This window comes from Salvelinus sp. IW2-2015, linkage group LG6.2, assembly GCF_002910315.2.
Source record: "Salvelinus sp. IW2-2015 linkage group LG6.2, ASM291031v2, whole genome shotgun sequence".
Taxonomy (NCBI): Eukaryota; Metazoa; Chordata; class Actinopteri; order Salmoniformes; family Salmonidae; genus Salvelinus; species Salvelinus sp. IW2-2015.
Window position 1 is genome coordinate 190,399 of NC_036846.1, and position 17,186 is coordinate 207,584.

At 42.7% G+C, this 17,186-nt stretch overlaps 2 protein-coding genes and 2 pseudogenes across 2 annotated transcripts; all 4 read right to left on the reverse strand.

Annotated features, from left to right (window-relative positions):
* Positions 1-1,085: 1,085 nt before the first annotated feature.
* On the reverse strand, positions 1,086-2,859 carry LOC111965455 (protocadherin alpha-4-like; annotated as a pseudogene).
* A 1,622-nt stretch (positions 2,860-4,481) lies between these two features.
* On the reverse strand, positions 4,482-7,619 carry LOC111965456 (protocadherin alpha-2-like; annotated as a pseudogene).
* A 173-nt stretch (positions 7,620-7,792) lies between these two features.
* LOC111965457 (protocadherin alpha-3-like) lies at positions 7,793-9,883 on the reverse strand. Its single transcript, XM_023989643.1, has one exon. It carries the CDS (start codon positions 9,746-9,748, stop codon positions 7,793-7,795), a length of 1,956 nt encoding a protein of 651 aa, XP_023845411.1. The 5' UTR covers positions 9,749-9,883.
* A 1,234-nt stretch (positions 9,884-11,117) lies between these two features.
* LOC111965458 (protocadherin alpha-3-like) lies at positions 11,118-13,373 on the reverse strand. The gene has a single exon (XM_070444135.1). The coding sequence runs from the start codon at positions 13,371-13,373 to the stop codon at positions 11,118-11,120; it is 2,256 nt and encodes a 751-aa protein (XP_070300236.1).
* Positions 13,374-17,186: the final 3,813 nt, after the last annotated feature.

The window sequence follows — 17,186 nt, forward strand, 5'->3', positions numbered from 1 at the left end:
ATTAAGGTTTAAATCCTTAGCGAGATTCCCCACAAACGTGCCTTTGTCCACCTCCTCTGAAACGGAGTAAGAGATCTGCGCTGCAGACCAGTCAAWTAAACAAAGCAACGCGACGCACTGAATCCAAACGCTTTCCCTTTGTCTTCGACGACCCATCGCTGCTTGTACGAAACGTATTATCCCAGAAATAGAAGTGGCATGTCCATTAAAACCACAAAAACCCGTCAAGTAAGAGATCCACACAACCACCCAGCCCTCTTCCTCTCACCACTATTCGAGTGTTTCTCTTGACAAAGCGCTCCGGACACGTGACGGTGTTTTTTTTTTCCATTCAGAGAGGAGGAGTCATAGAATATAAGTGACCACTCTCCCATTCCTGGTCTATAGCGACACCATGTGTTACTTGTTTGATTTTAATTCAACGTTTTATACCACATCCTTAACTTACTGTGATAGTAGCAAGCAAATAGCAAATATGACTGTATACGTATCCAGTGGCCAATGTTGTATCAACTGTGAATCAACCACATGATAGAGTCCAGTTTGAATACAGGTGCTCAGGTTGGGACGCGTAAAAAGGCAAACACTGGGCAACAATTAAAATGAGTATCAATAGTAATTTAAAGTCGTGGTGATAAAGGTAAAGGTTAGTAATGAGGACAGCTGTCAAAGAATCAGGTAACCAAATACAGGAGTCCCTATTGATCGCCCATATAGAAAACTGCCAGATTGAATGTTCCTGGGGAAGACAAAGCACAGAGCTAAAAAGACATTTCAAACCAACTTTCTACATCACTTGAAAATGTCCATTCCACTTTCAACGATTAAAAGTATCGATCCGAAAAGGCCTCTGTCCCTCGAAACCAAAGAACGCTAACTGTTTCAGCACCACGGAGAGCGTCTGTGCTTTCAAAGCGATGTTCTTTTGCACATTTCCTCTCAATTTACTCCCAGAAATATTCTTATACGATATTAAAAACTAAATTGGCCATGCAAACATTTGTATGATAACTCTGAAACCGTTTGATAAATGTCTGTCGTTATCGCATAAAACTGCAATAACAAAGCTGGAGTTTAAAAGACATTTACACATTCGTAACGGGTATTACTCTTACCTTGTCGTGGTTGGGTAACGTTTGAGTCCTGTCAAACGTGTCATTTCCATTAATACTGATCAGTTCTGCATCTGCAGGTGGATACGGTGCGGGGAAAACCACTACGTCACTCTTNTAGGGCGCGAGAATCCCAGGACTGTTGTCATTCTCATCCAGAATAAAAACGTTCACAGTCACGTTGCTGCTGAGCGGAGGAATACCAGAGTCTGTAGCCTGAACTTTAAACTGGAACTTTTTTATCTCCTCATAGTTAAAAGACTGAAGACTGACTATATCTCCTGTTTCTGAGTTTATATTTACAGCTGATGATATTGAAACACTTTTATCTAATAATGAATACGTCATCTTTGCATTTTCATCTGAATCTGGATCAAAAGCAGACATCMTATAAATGACGTCACCTACCGGACTGTTCTCTTTCACATAAACATTAATAATTGATTCTGAGAAGCGAGGAGCGTTGTCATTCACATCAGAAACGTCTACAGTAATAACTCTGGTGCTGGAGAGAGGCGGAGTCCCTTCATCCGTAGCTTTGATGGTGACATTGTACTGAGTAGCACTCTCTCTGTCAAGAGGCCCATCAACCACTAATGAATAATCGTTTTTATAATTCAATTTCAATTTAAAGGGCACTGGCCCAACAAGTTTACTGTTAATGAGGCCATTTTTACCACCATCTTTATCTGTGACTGTCACCAAGGCGACCACTGTCCCTATCTCAGCATCCTCTTTCACGGGGCTCATGAGTGACGTCACATGTATTTCTGGGAAATTGTCATTCAAATCAATAACTTCCACTAATAGTTTCCCGTGTGCACTACGGGGTGATGAGCCTTGGTCTGTCGCCTGCACACGAATTTCATATGCAGGACTTTCCTCATAATTCACATTTCCCTTAACTGTGATTGCTCCAGTGTCTGAATTTATATCAAACATATCAGAGGGGTTCACGTTACCACGTTTGATAAAGGAATATACAACTTTACCGTTGACTCCCTCATCTACATCTGTGGCATTTAGCTGAATCACCTTAGTTCCGAACGGAACATTTTCATTAACGCGAACCATGTACAGCGGCTTACTGAACGTGGGTGAATTATCATTGGCATCAATTACGTTCACTATTATCAGCAACGTCCCAGATCGTGGAGGTTTTCCTCCATCTACAGCGGTCAGTGTGAGRTGGATCACAGGCTGTTTCTCTCGGTCTAAAGCTTTCTGCAGCACTAACTCAGCAGACACACTCTGCTCTCCACCGTTCTGTACATCTAGGGAGAAGTGTTCATTCGGGCTCAGCTTGTAGCTCTTTACCGAGTTACTGCCCGTGTCTGAATCGATTGCTATCGGTAAAAGATATCGCTCGTCTGTGGATGATGATTCAGAAATGTTGAATGAATATAATTTTTCAAGGAAAGATGGTGCATTGTCATTAACGTCTAAAATATTAACCTCAATGCGGTGGAGCTGCGTAGGATGGCTCAATATGGCCTGTATGTTTACCGAACACTTTACCGTATTCGGACAAAGCTCCTCTCTGTCTATTCTCTCGTTAACGAACAGTACTCCTGTTTTCAGATTCGCATCAAAATATCTCTTACTATGTCCAGATACAATCCTTAGACCCCTCGACTCCATCCTTACTTTAAGGTTTAAATCCTTAGCGAGATTCCCACAAACGTCCTTTGTCCACCTCTCTGAAACGAAAGAGACTAAAGCATTGCGCTGCCAGACCAGTCAACATAAACAAAAGCACGCGACGCCTGAAACCAACCGCTTCTCTCTTGTTTTCGCGACCATCTGCTTGTACAAGTCAATTAATCCAATAAAAATATTTCACATATCAATGAAACCTAAAAAATACTAATAATCATTTAGAGAGATCTCTGTACACAACCCCGCCCTCTCAGTCCTCACCACCATTCGAGTCGTCTCTTGACAAAGGCGCTCGAGACTGGTGACTCTATTCTCTTTATCATCAGAGAGGAGGAGGTCAGGGAATATCAAAATTCTGTGTGTTATGAGCGACATCGTGTGTTTTCATAGCTATATTACTTCATGTAATATAGAGTTATTTATTGACTAGGTTAGATACGTGAGGTAAACTCCAGTGAGTCCTCGTCGTTGGACATGCGCGTACACGAATGCATATGTCTTCCATTAAGGACAAGCTCTATATCAATTGCAAACAACGGGGAACACTAGCAACGAGAAAAGTCAAAACCCAATATAATGAAACAAATGTTCAAAGGTCATGTTCTGAATACATACAGAAGCTAGAACAATTAACGAGGAGTAAAGACCAAGGATAGTCGATCTGCAAAGCTCAAGGGTTAACAGTTGATGCGTCTAGACTGCAAAGTGAGAAAAGAACGTTGCACCTTCATACACCGTGACAACATCGTTCTAAAGAGAACACTCTCTCCCATCAGACGGAGAGCAAAACGGTTTAAGCACCATGAAAAGCACCCGTTAAGCGATTCATCCGCTTACTGAACATTAGTCGTTGGAAATAATATGCGGTTGACAACTGATACACAATAGGCATTATGTTACCTTTAGGTGATAATGTCCATACGTTCTTTGTGTAGCCTATACATCAATCTGAAAAATTATTGCATCTGTATATATTTCCCATACGTTGAATAATTCCTGTCTTTTTTCTCACTTATACCACTAATACTTACGACTTCTGGTAGTCACATGGAAGATCGCTCAGCTCTGAAGTTTAGCGCCTTCAAACCATGACAGCAACCACTCCCTTTGTTAAAGCAGGAGGCCATTCACACAGTGAAAAAACAAAGCCAATATTTAAAAATTCTCTTGAGTGAAAGAGTTATCAAGTAATAGCAACTTTGAAAGCCAATTATTCTTGACTGAGAGTTCAAAGAGTAAAACAAATATCGTTTCAACGTCAAGACTGTATAGGTTGTTATTAGAGATCTCACCTTTCTTGGTTGGAATGTTTGATCCGTCAAACGTGTCATTTCCATTAATACTGATCAGTTCTGCCTGCAGGTGGAACTGTGCGGGGGGAAAACCACTTACGTCACTCTTCAGTGTGTCTGAGCTGTAACACGGCATACTGCTGAGTCAGATTTAGAGTAAGACCAGCTCCCGTCAGGGTGTGTGATCACTGCAGCGCCGTACCTTTTAAACTGTCGTCCTGTCCTGAAGCCATTTTACGCTATTAAACGATCAGCTCAGAAAAAATATCACGACACCGAGGCAATGTCGATCACAAATAAAGTTTAAAATCAGAGAAGCTCTCCTGGCCTTTCTTGTACGTTTCTGGATCAGTCTATTTCACCTTGTTACTTTCACAACACCATCTCAATAAGACACATCGCTGCATAGTTCTCCTTATCAGAAACCAACACGGACCAACGGGAGTTTCAGGTCATTGTCACTCATTCTCCTCTTATCTCTATTCCCCCTGTCTGATTCCATTCGGAAGAGCTGTTCCCTTGGCTCAAATGTGATAAGAAGGCAGCGCATTGAGCCGATCTGCGTTCTACAGCCCTGATCTTGCCACAAAGTTAGCCCGCTTCAGCAGAATAGGAATGTTCTCAGAGTTAACTTGCCGGTTCAAATAGGCGCGAGAATCCCAGGACTGTTGTCATTCTCATCCAGAATAAAAACGTTCACAGTCACGTTGCTGCTGAGCGGAGGAATACCAGAGTCTGTAGCCTGAACTTTAAACTGGAACTTTTTTATCTCCTCATAGTTAAAAGACTGAAGACTGACTATATCTCCTGTTTCTGAGTTTATATTTACAGCTGATGATATTGAAACACTTTTACCTAATAATGAATACGTCATCTTTGCATTTTCATCTGAATCTGGATCAAAAGCAGACATCTTATAAATGACGTCACCTACCGGACTGTTCTCTTTGACATAAATATTAATAACGGGATCTGAGAAGCGAGGAGCGTTGTCATTCACATCAGAAACGTCTACAGTAATAACTCTGGTGCTGGAGAGAGGCGGGGTCCCTTCATCCGTGGCTGTGATGGTGACATTATACTGAGTAGCGCGCTCCCTGTCCAGATGCCCGTCTACCACTAACGAATAATCGTTTTTGTGGTTCGACATCAGTTTGAAAGGAACAGAGCCAACAAGTTTACTGTTACTGAAGCCATTTTTACCTCCATCTTTATCTGTGACTGTCACCAAGGCAACCACGGTCCCTATGTCAGCATCCTCCTTTACTGGGTTCATTAACGACGTCACAGATATTTCGGGAGCATTGTCATTGATATCAATAACTTCTACCAACACTTTAGAATAACCACTGCGGGCCGAAGGGCCTTGGTCCGTCGCTTGCACACGTAGCTCATATGCTGCATTTTCCTCGTGATCTAAATTCGCATTTACAGTAATCTCACCACTTTGTGGATCTATGGAGAACATGTCTGCATAGTTCACATTTCCACGCTTCATAAAGCTATATACAATGTCAGCGTGCGGACCCTCGTCTAAATCGGTAGCCTCTAACTTCAATAGTTGTGTCCCTAAAGATACATTTTCATTAACACGGACCTTGTAGAGTGATTTGCTAAATGTTGGCGAGTTATCATTGACATCTATTACGTGAACAATGATTTGTGACGTCCCGGATCTGGGAGGTTTTCCACCATCTACAGCGGTCAATGTGAGCTGGATAACGGGCTGTTTCTCTCGGTCTAAAGCTTTCTGCAGCACTAACTCAGCAGACACACTCTGCTCTCCGCCGCTCTGTACATCCAGAGAGAAGTATTCATTCGAGCTCAGCTTGTAGCTCTTTACCGAGTTACTTCCCGTATCTGCGTCATTCGCTATAGGTAGAGGGTATCTCTCACCGGGCGAAGAAGATTCAGAAATATTAAATGTATGATACTGTTCAAGGAATGACGGTGCATTGTCATTTACGTCAAGAATATTTAGTGAAAATATTTCACATATCAATGAAACCTAAAAAAATACTAATAATCAGTTTAGAGAGATTCTGTACACAACCCCGCCCTCTCAGTCTCACCACCATTCGAGTGTTCTTGACAAAGGCGCTCGAGACTGGTGACTCTATTCTCTTTATCATTCAGAGAGGAGGATCATAGAATATCAAATTCTGTGTGTTATAGCACATCGTGTGTTGTTCATAGCTATATTACTCAGTAATATCAGAGTGTATATATTGACTAGTGTTAGAATACGGAGGTAAACTCCAGTGGAGTCTCGTGTTGGACATCCGCTACACGAATGATATGTCTTTATTAAAGGACAAGCGTTTCTATTCAATTGCAAACAACGGGGAAATAGCCAACGGAAAAGTCAACCAATATAAGAGAACAAATGTTCAGAGGTCATGTTCTGATATACATTACAGAAGCTAGAACAATTAACGAGGAGTAAAGACCAGGGATAGTCGATATGCAAAGCTCAAGGGTTAACAGTGTGATGCGGTCTTAGACTGCAAAGTGAGAAAACGTTGCACCATTCATACACCAGTGACAAGCATTCGTCTAAAGAAACACCTGCTCCCATCAACGGAGAGCAAAAACGGTTTCAGCACCATGGAAACACCCGGTAAGCTTTCACCGCTTACTGAACATTAGTCCGTTGGAAAAAATGCGGTTGACATGGATACACAATAGCATATGTTACTTTAGGCTGATAATGTCAATACGCTTTGTGTAGCCTATACATCAATCTGAAAAATTATGCATCTGTTATATTTCCCATACGTTGAATAAGTTCCTGTCTTTTTTCTCACTAACCCTAATATTACGACTTCTGGGGTAGTGCATCATGGAAACGCTCAGCCTCTGACAGTTAGCGCACTTAGAACCATGGCAGCAACCACTCCTCTCTTAGAAGCCAGGAGGCCATTCAACAGGTGAAAAAAAAGCCAATATTTAAAAATTCTCTCTGAGTGGAAGGAGTTATCGTAATAGCAACTTTGAAAGCCAATTATTCTTTGACTGGAGAGTTCAAAGAGTAAAACAAATATCGTTTCAAGTAGACTGTATAGGTTGTTATCTAGAGATCTCACTTTCTTGGTTGGGTAATGTTTGAGTCCTGTCAAACGTGTCACTTTCCATTAATACTGATCAGTTCTGCATCTGCAGGTGGAACGTGCGGGGGAAAACCACTACGTCACTCTTCAGTGTGTCTGAGCTGAACACGCGCATACTGCTGAGTAGATTTAGAGTAAGACCAGCTCCCGTCAGGGTGTGTGATCACTGGCGCCGTACCTTTTAAACTGTCGTCTGTCCTGAAGCATTTTACAGCATTAAACTGATAGGCTCAGAAAAATATCACGACACCGAGGCAATGCGATCAGCAAATAAAGTTTAAATCAGAGAAGCTCTCCTCCTTTCTTGTACGTTTCTGGATAGTCTGGATTTCACCTGTACTTTCACAACACCATACATCAATAGACACAGTCGCTGACAGTGAGGGTTCTCCGTTATCAGAAACCAACACGACCAACGGGTGAGTTTTCAGGTCATTGTCACTCATTCTCCTCTTATCTCTAGTTCCCCCGTCTGTTCCGATTCGGAAGAGTGGTTCCCTTGGCTCAAATGTGATAAGAAGCAGCGCATTGTAGCCAGAGTCGGTCTACAGCCCTGATCTTGCCACAAAGTAGCCCGCTTCAGCAGAATAGGGAATGTTCTCAGAGTTAACTTGCCGGTTCAAATAAGTGAGGGTTCTCCGTTATCAGAAACCAACACGACCAACGGGTGAGTTTTCAGGTCATTGTCACTCATTCGCCTCTTAGTCCTTAGTTCCCCGGTACTTGTACCAATTCGGAAGAGGTTGGTTCCCTTGGGCTCAGAGATGTGATACGAAAGCAAAGCATTGTAGCCAGAGTCGGAGTCTACAGCCCTGATCTTGGCCACAAAGTAGCCCGCTTCAGCAGAATAGGGAATGTTCTCATTGTTAACGGATCCGAGCTCAGAATAGGGCGCGAGAATCGCAGGTCTGTTGTCATTCTCATCCAGAATAAAAACGTTCACAGTCACGTTACTGCTGAGCGGAGGAATACCTGAGTCTGTGGCCTGAGCTTTGAAATGGAAAGTTTGTATCTCCTCATAGTTAAAAGACTGCAGGCAGACTATATCTCCTGTATCTGAGTTTATATTTACAGATGATAATATTGAAACACTTTTATCTAATAATGAATACGTTACTTTTGCATTTTCATCTGAATCTGGATCAAAGGCAAATATTGTTTTAATAACGTCACCTACCGGACTGTTCTCTTTGACATAAATATTAATAATGGGTTCTGAGAAGTGAGGAGCGTTGTCATTCACATCAGAAACGTGTACAGTAATAACGCTGGTGCTGGAGAGGGGCGGGGTCCCTTCATCGGTAGCTGTGATGGTGATATTATACCGAGAAGCACTCTCTCTGTCAAGATGCCCATCGACCACTAAAGAATAATAGTTCTTGTAGTTCGACTTTAGTTTAAAAGGAACAGACCCAGGAAGTTTACAGTTGGTGATGCCATTTTTACTACTATCTTTATCTGTCACTGTCACCAAGGCGACCACTGTCCCTATCTCAGCATCCTCTTTCACTGGACTCATGAGTGACGCCACTAAGATTTCTGGGGCATTGTCATTGACATCAATAACATCAACTAACACTTTACCATGTGCACTGCGAGGTGAATGCCCTCGGTCCATCGCCTGAACTCGAATCTCAAATGCAGGACTATCTTCATGATCCAAATTTCCCTTGACTGTAATTTCACCAGTGTCTGAATTGATGGCAAACATGTTTGAGGGGTCCAGATTTCCACGTTTTAAGAAAGAATACACTATCTCACCATTTACGCTCTCGTCTAAATCTGTTGCAGTGAGAGTTAATATATTTGTCCCAAAACGCGCATTTTCATAAACACGAGCTTTATAAAGCGGCTTAGAAAATACTGGAGAATTGTCATTAACATCAATTACGTTAAGAACGATAAGTAACGTCCCGGATCTTGGAGGTTTTCCTCCATCTACAGCGGTCAGTGTGAGCTGGATAACGGGCTGTATCTCTCGGTCTAACGCTTTCTGCAGCACTAACTCAGCAGACAGACTTTGTTCACCGTCGCTCTGTACATCCACGGAGAAGTGTTCATTCGGGCTCAGCTTGTAGCTCTTTACCGAGTTACTGCCCGTATCTGCGTCATTTGCAATCGGTAGCATATATCGCTCGCCCGGCGTTGAAGACTCAGAGATGTTAAATGTGTGGGATTTTTCAACAAAAGATGGTGTGTTATCATTAATATCTAAAATATTAACCCCAATACGATGCAAAAGGACAGGGTGGCTTAATATGGCTTCGATATTCAAAGAGCACTTTATCGTATTCGGACAAAGCTCCTCTCTGTCTATTCTCTCGTTAACGTAAAGAATCCCTGTTTTTAAATTCGCCTCAAAATACATCTTACTATTTCCGGAAACAATCCTTAGACCCCTCGACTCCAGTTCGTGTACATTAAGGTTCAAATCCTTAGCGAGATTCCCCACAAACGTGCCTTTGTCCACCTCCTCTGAAACGGCGTAAGAGATCTGCGCTGCAGACCAGTCAAACAAACAAAGCAACGCGACGCACTGAATCCAAACGCTTTCTCTTTGTCTTCGACGATCCATTGCTGCATGTATAAAAACAACTGAATCCAATAAGTAAGGGTCATGTATCCATCAAAACCCGAAATATTCCGTTAAATGTCGGACATTCTGTACACAGTTCAGCTCTCTCCGTCTCATCACAACTCGACCGTTTCTCTTCACAACGCGCTCTGACAGTGACACAATTCTGTATTTTCCTTCAGAGGAGGAGTATAAAACATATTTGACTTCGCTGCTTTCCGTGGTCTATAGTGACACCCTGTGTTACGTGTTCGATTCCATGTCTTTTTATGTAATATATAGTTGACCTATTGTGATAGTAGTGAGCAAAATAGCAAAGATCACTGTGTGTAACCGACGACCAATGTAGTCTCAAATCTGAATCAACTACATGATAGAGTCAACCACACCGTATAGTCGAATTCGAAAACACTTGATGAGAACTGCAAAATGTGAAATGATAAAGATGGGAACATTTAAAATGAGTTGTTATAATAGTCAGTTAGAAAATAGTGGTAATACAGTTTAGATACAAGGACAGCTGTCGCTATTTGATCGCCCATAGAAACTGCCAGATAGAATGTTAACGGGGGAGACAAAGCCGAGAGATTAAACATTTAAAATAAAATCAACTGTCTACCCACTTGACTGAATCCATTCCACTTTCAACGATGATAATAATTGATTCGAAAAGGCCTCTGCCCCTCTAAACCAAACTACACTAACCAATTTGTAAGTCGCTCTGGATAAGAGCGTCTGCTAAATGACTTAAATGTAAATGTAAATGTACACTAACCGTTTCAGCACCACGGACAGCGTCTGTACATTCACAGCGATGTTCTTTTGCACATTGGTTTATTTAAAAATAAATATTTAACCTTTAGTTAACTACGCAATTTAGTTAATAAGAATTCTTATTTACAATGACAACCTACCCCGGACAAACCCTAACCCGGACGACGTTGGGCCAATTGTGCGCCGCCCTATGGGACTCCCAATCAACGCCGGTTGTGATACAGCCTGGAAATATTGTTCCCGCAATGTATGCCAATAATATATTCTCATAAATTATCAAAAACAAAATTGACCATGCAAACACGTGGAGGCCTATAACTCTGAAACCACGATACAACAACATTTGACAAATGTCTGTAATTTTCCCAAAAAGTGCAATATCAAACTGTGCTGGGGTTTAAAAAACATTATCACATTCGTGAAGCATATTACTCTTACCTTGTCTTTGTTGGGTAATGTTTGAGTCCTGTCAAACGTGTCACTTCCATTAATACTGATCAGTTCTGCATCTGCAGGTGGATACGGTGCGGGGAAAACCACTACGTCACTCTTCAGTGTGTCTGAGTTGAAACACACGTCATACTGCTGAGTAGATTTAGAGTAAGACCAGCTCCTGTCTCTTATACACATCTAGATGTGTATAAGAGACAGGGTGAGTGGTGATCACTGGGGCGCCGTACCTTTTGAAACTGTCGTCTGTCCTGAAGCATTTTACAGCTATTAAACTGATCAGGCTCAGGAAAAATATCACTGACACCGAGGCAATGGCGATCAGCAAATACAGGTTTAAATCAGAGAAGCTCTCCTCCTTTCTTGGTACGTTTCTGTATTGAGTCTGGATTTCACCTGTACTTTCAACCACCACTACATCAATAGACACAGTCGCTGACAGTGAGGGTTCTCCGTTATCAGAAACCAACASGACCAACGGGTGAGTTTTCAGGTCATTGTCACTCATTCMCCTCTTAGTCCMDAGTTCCCCGGTGCTGGTTCCGATTCGGAAGAGGTTGGTTCCCTTGGGCTCAGAGATGTGATAAGAAAGCAGCGCATTGTAGCCAGAGTCGGAGTCTACAGCCCTGATCTTGGCCACAAAGTAGCCCGCTTCAGCAGAATAGGGAATGTTCTCAGAGTTAACGGAGCCGTGCTCAGAATAGGGCGCGAGAATTACAGGACTGTTGTCATTCTCATCCAGAATAAAAACGTTCACAGTCACGTTGCTGCTGAGCGGAGGAATACCAGAGTCTGTAGCCTGAACTTTAAAACGGAATGTTTTTATCTCCTCATAGTTAAAAGCCTGAAGGCTGACTATATCTCCTGTCACTGTGTTTATGTTGACCATTGTAGACAGCGGTACTGAGTTGCTGTTAATCTCTAAGAATGAGTAGGTCACATGACTATTTTCACTGACGTCAGCATCAACTGCAGACACGGTTTTAATGACATCGCCTATCGGACTGTTCTCTTTCACATAAACATTAATCACGGTTTCTGAGAAGCGAGGAGCGTTGTCATTCACATCAGAAACCTCCACAGTAATAACGCTGGTGCTGGAGAGAGGCGGGGTCCCTTCATCCTTAGCTGTGATGGTGACATTATAATGAGAAGCGGTCTCTCGATCAAGAGGCCCATCTACAACTAACGAATAATAGTTTTTATAGTTTGTCTCCAATTTAAAGGGGACTTTATTCTCAACTTCACAATGTACAACCCCGTTTTTGCCACCATCTTTATCGAGGACTGACACGAGAGAAATGGCAGTGCCAACCTTAACGTTCTCCTTCACTCTGTCTAAGAGTGACGTCACAGTGATCTCAGGAGCATTGTCGTTGAGGTCCACCACTTCTACCAATACTTTACAGTGTGCTGTCATCGGGGGCTGGCCTCTGTCGCTTGCCTCTACACGGATCTCAAACGCCTTTCTTTCCTCAAAGTCAATATTGCTTTTTACTGTTATAACGCCAGAGTTGGGGTCGATTTCGAATATATCTAGAATACGGTCTTGATCTTTATTCCTAAGAGAGTAGACAATCTCACTATTTGTACCTTCATCGGCATCAGTCGCGTTCACAGTGAATAGCTTTGTTCCTATGGGCACATTCTCGGGAATTTGAGTCTTATACAAAGAGCTAGTAAACACCGGAAGGTTATCATTAATATCTAAAACATGAATTACAATCTGTGACGTCCCAGACCTCTGTGGATTTCCTCCATCTATAGCGGTCAGTGTGAGTTGTATCACAGGCTGTTTCTCTCGGTCTAAAGCTTTCTGCAGCACCAACTCAGCAGACACGCTCTCTCCTCCATTGTGTATGTCAAGAGAGAAGTATTCATTACGACTAAGCTTGTATGTGCTTACAGTATTCTTACCAACATCCAAATCAGAAGCCTCTGATAAAGTGAATTTAACTCCAGGTAAAGTGTTCTCAGCGACGTTTATAGTTTGTGATTTCGCACTAAACGACGGAGCGTTATCATTAACATCTACAATAATCATTTCTAAACGGTAAAGCTTCAACGGATTGTTTATAACGGCCTCTACGATGACTGTACATTTCAGATCCTCCGCACAGAGCTCTTCTCTGTCTATTCTCTCATTCACATAGAGAACACCAGTCTTTAGATTTACCTCGAAATACTTTCTCTTCGATCCGGTGATAATCTGAAACAAACGCGACTCCAAATCCTGGACATTGAGGTTTAGATCCTTAGCGATATTTCCCACAGAAGTACCCGGGTTTACCTCCTCTGAGACGGAGTAGGAGAGCTGCCCGGACACCGCTTTGCAGTAACACTCGAGCAGCACAATAACAAGATACGTCACAATAGATATCCTTCTATTCAGTAAAGACATCATTCCATCGAAAGTGAGCTGATCATAGATCCAAAGAGAAGAATATCCGTCAAACAATCAAAGCATCGAAAAATATACGTATCAAATTCAGCTTAATCGTTACACTTATGTGTACTCCGCTTCGACCAGTCTCCCTATCGTCCTGCATCTCTCTGTAACAAAGCCCAGAGAAATCACTTCTCCCTCTGAAACTGGGAGGGGCCTCGAGACCAAATATAATATCTCAATGCCACGGTCAACAGTGACGCCAAGTGATAAATGTACGAGCTTCAGAAAATCACATTAAATTACATGACACCGAGACACAAGCTAAGCATGATGACCATACTATTCTGAACAAAAACATAAACGCAACATGCAACAATTTCAAAGATGCTACTGATTTACAGTTCATATCAGGAAATCAGTCAATTGAAATAAATTCATTAAGACCTAATCTATGGATTTCACATGACCGAACAGGGGTGCAGCCTGCAGCCATGGAGGGCATAGGCCCACTCACTTCGCAGCCAAGCCCACCCACTGGGGAGCCAGGCCCAGCCCCCCAAAACTCCTCATCAACCCCCCCTACCCCCCCTCACCACCACCACACACAACCCAGACGATCCTGCAAGTGAAGAAGCCAGAAGTGGAGGTCCTCTGAGGGCGTGGTTACATGTGGTTATATGGTTGTGAGGCCGGTTGGACCAACTGCCAAATTCTCTAAAACGACATTGAAGGCAGCTTATGGTAGAGAAATTAACATTAAATTCTCTGAAGACAGATGTGGTGGACATTCCTGTAGTCAGCATGCCAATTGCACGTTCCCTCACAACTTAAGATGTCTGTGGCATTGTGTTGTGTGACAAAATTGCACATTTTAAAGTGGCCTTTTATTGTCCCCAGCACAAGGTGCACCTATGTAATTATCATGCTGTTTAATCAGCTTCTTGATATGCCACACGTGTCAGGTGGATCGATTATCTTGACAAAGGAGAAATGCTTACTAACTAGGATGTAAACAAATTTGTGCACAACATTTTAGAAGAAAATAGCTTTTTGTGCATATGGAACATTACTGGGGTCTTTTGTTTCAGCTCATGAAACATGAGACCAACACTTTACCTGTTGTGTTTATATTTTTGTTCAGTGTATATCTGTGCTCTTGTGTAAGTTTTGTTTACTATAGCAACGTCTGCTAAACATACAAAAGCAAGCAAAAACCTCCTTTGGCTAAGAAACCTGGCAAAAGCGGACAGGACAAAAACTGGTGGGTTTCAGCACCATGGACAGCGGACACATGATCCTCTAGATAGGGAGGGGATATTGAACATTTTTGCAACTTGTTAAAGCAGTAAGATCCCAATTATTTAACTGATTATTCAAAAAAAGACAGAAAGCAAAGAACGCCGTCAGATAGACAATGGGAAGCACGCCAAAGCATACACATTTTTGGCAAAGGGATGGGATGGAAACTGATTTCTGTGTGAAATAAAACATTTATTTCTTACCTTCTCTTTGTTGGGTAATGTCTGAGTCCTGTCAAACGTGTCACTTCCATTAATACTGATCAGTTCTGCATCTGCAGGTGGATACGGCGCGGGGAAAACCACTACGTCACTCTTCAGTGTGTCTGAGTTGAAACACACGTCATACTGCTGAGTAGATTTAGAGTAAGACCAGCTCCCGTCAGGGTGTGTGGTGATCACTGGGGCGCCGTACCTTTTAAAACTGTCATCTGTCCTGAAGCATTTTACAGCTATTAAACTGATCAGGCTCAGGAAAAATATCACTGACACCGAGGCAATGGCGATCAGCAAATACAAGTTTAAATCAGAGAAGCTCTCCTCCTTTCTTGGTACGTTTCTGTATTGAGTCTGGATTTCACCTGTACTTTCAACCACCACTACATCAATAGACACAGTCGCTGACAGTGAGGGTTCTCCGTTATCAGAAACCAACACGACCAACGGGTGAGTTTTCAGGTCATTGTCACTCATTCTCCTCTTAGTCCGTAGTTCCCCGGTGCTGGTTCCGATTCGGAAGAGGTTGGTTCCCTTGGGCTCAGAAATGTGATAAGAAAGCAGCGCATTGTAGCCAGAGTCGGAGTCTACAGCCCTGATCTTGGCCACAAAGTAGCCCGCTTCAGCAGAATAGGGAATGTTCTCAGAGTTAACGGAGCCGTGATCAGAATAGGGCGCGAGAATCCCAGGACTGTTGTCATTCTCATCCAGAATAAAACGTTCACAGTACGTTGCTGCTGAGCGAGGAACACCAGAGTCTGTGGCCTGAACTTTAAACTGAATGTTTTTATCTCCTCATAGTTAAAAGCCTGAAGGCTGACTATATCTCCTGTCACTGAGTTTATATTGACCATTGTAGACAGCGGTACTGAGTGGTTTTTACTCTCTAAGAATGAGTAGGTCACATGACTATTTTCATTGACGTCAGCATCAACTGCAGACACGGTTTTAATGACATCTCTTATCGGACTGTTCTCTTTCACATAAACATTAATCACTGGTTCTGAGAAGCGAGGAGGGTTGTCATTCACATCAGAAACGCGCACAGTAACAATGCTGGTGCTGGAGAGAGGCGGGGTCCCTTCATCCGTAGCTATGATGTGGACATTGTACTGAGAAGCCCTCTCTCTGTCAAGATGCCCATCGACCACTAAAGAATAATAATTTTTATAGTTAATCTCTAATTTAAAGGGGACTTTATTCTTAACCTCGCAATGTACCAACCCATTTTTGCCACCATCTTTATCGAGGACTGACACGAGAGCAATGGCAGTGCCCACCTTTGCGTCCTCTTTCACTGTGTCTAAGAGTGATCTCACAGTAATTTCAGGGGCATTGTCGTTGAGGTCCAGAACTTCTACCAGCACTTTACAATGTGCTGCCATCGGGGGCTGGCCTCTGTCACTCGCCTGCGCACGGATCTCAAATGCAGTATGTTCTTCATAGTCAATTTTACCTTTAACTGTAATTGTCCCCGTTTTTGGCTCAATATCGAACATCTGGAGGATATGATCCTTCTCATTTTTGCTGATAGAATAAACAAGGTCACTATTCGTACCCTCATCAAAGTCTGTCGCATTTAAAGTTATGACAGTTGTTCCTATTGGCGTATTTTCAATCATACGTGTCTTGTACAATGACGTAGTGAAGACTGGAGCGTTATCATTTATATCCAGAACATGAACTATTACTTCCAATGTACCTGACCTTGCTGGGTTTCCACCATCTACAGCGGTCAGGGTGAGCAGGATCACAGGCTGCTTCTCTCGGTCTAAAGCTTTCTGCAGCACTAACTCAGCAGACACACTCTCGCCTCCTTTGTGCACCGCTAAGGAAAAATGCTGGCTCGGGCCCAGTTTGTACGTATTGAGAGCATTCTTTCCAACATCTACATCAGATGCGTCTAACAACGGAAATCGTACCCCTGGAAAAGTGTTTTCAGCAATGTCTATAGTTTGTGATTTCGCTCGGAAAGATGGAGCATTATCATTAACGTCTAAAATATAAATTTCTACACGGTAGAGTTTCAACGGATTGTTGATAACGGCCTCTACACTGACTGTACATTTCGGAGCATTTGCACAGAGCTCCTCCCTGTCGATTCTCTCATTCACATAGAGAACACCAGTCTTTAGATTTACCTCGAAATAATTCATCTTCGACCCGGTGATAATCTGAAACATACGAGACTCCAACTCCAGGACATTGAGGTTTAGATCCTTAGCGATATTTCCCACYGAAGTCCCCGGGTTTACCTCCTCTGAGACGGAGTAGGAGAGCTGCCCGGACACCGCTTCCCAGTAACACTCCA

Excerpts from the sequence above, each read along its gene's own strand:
- LOC111965457 (XM_023989643.1), bottom strand. The coding sequence starts at position 9,748 with ATGGATCGTCGAAGACAAAGAGAAAGCGTTTGGATTCAGTGCGTCGCG.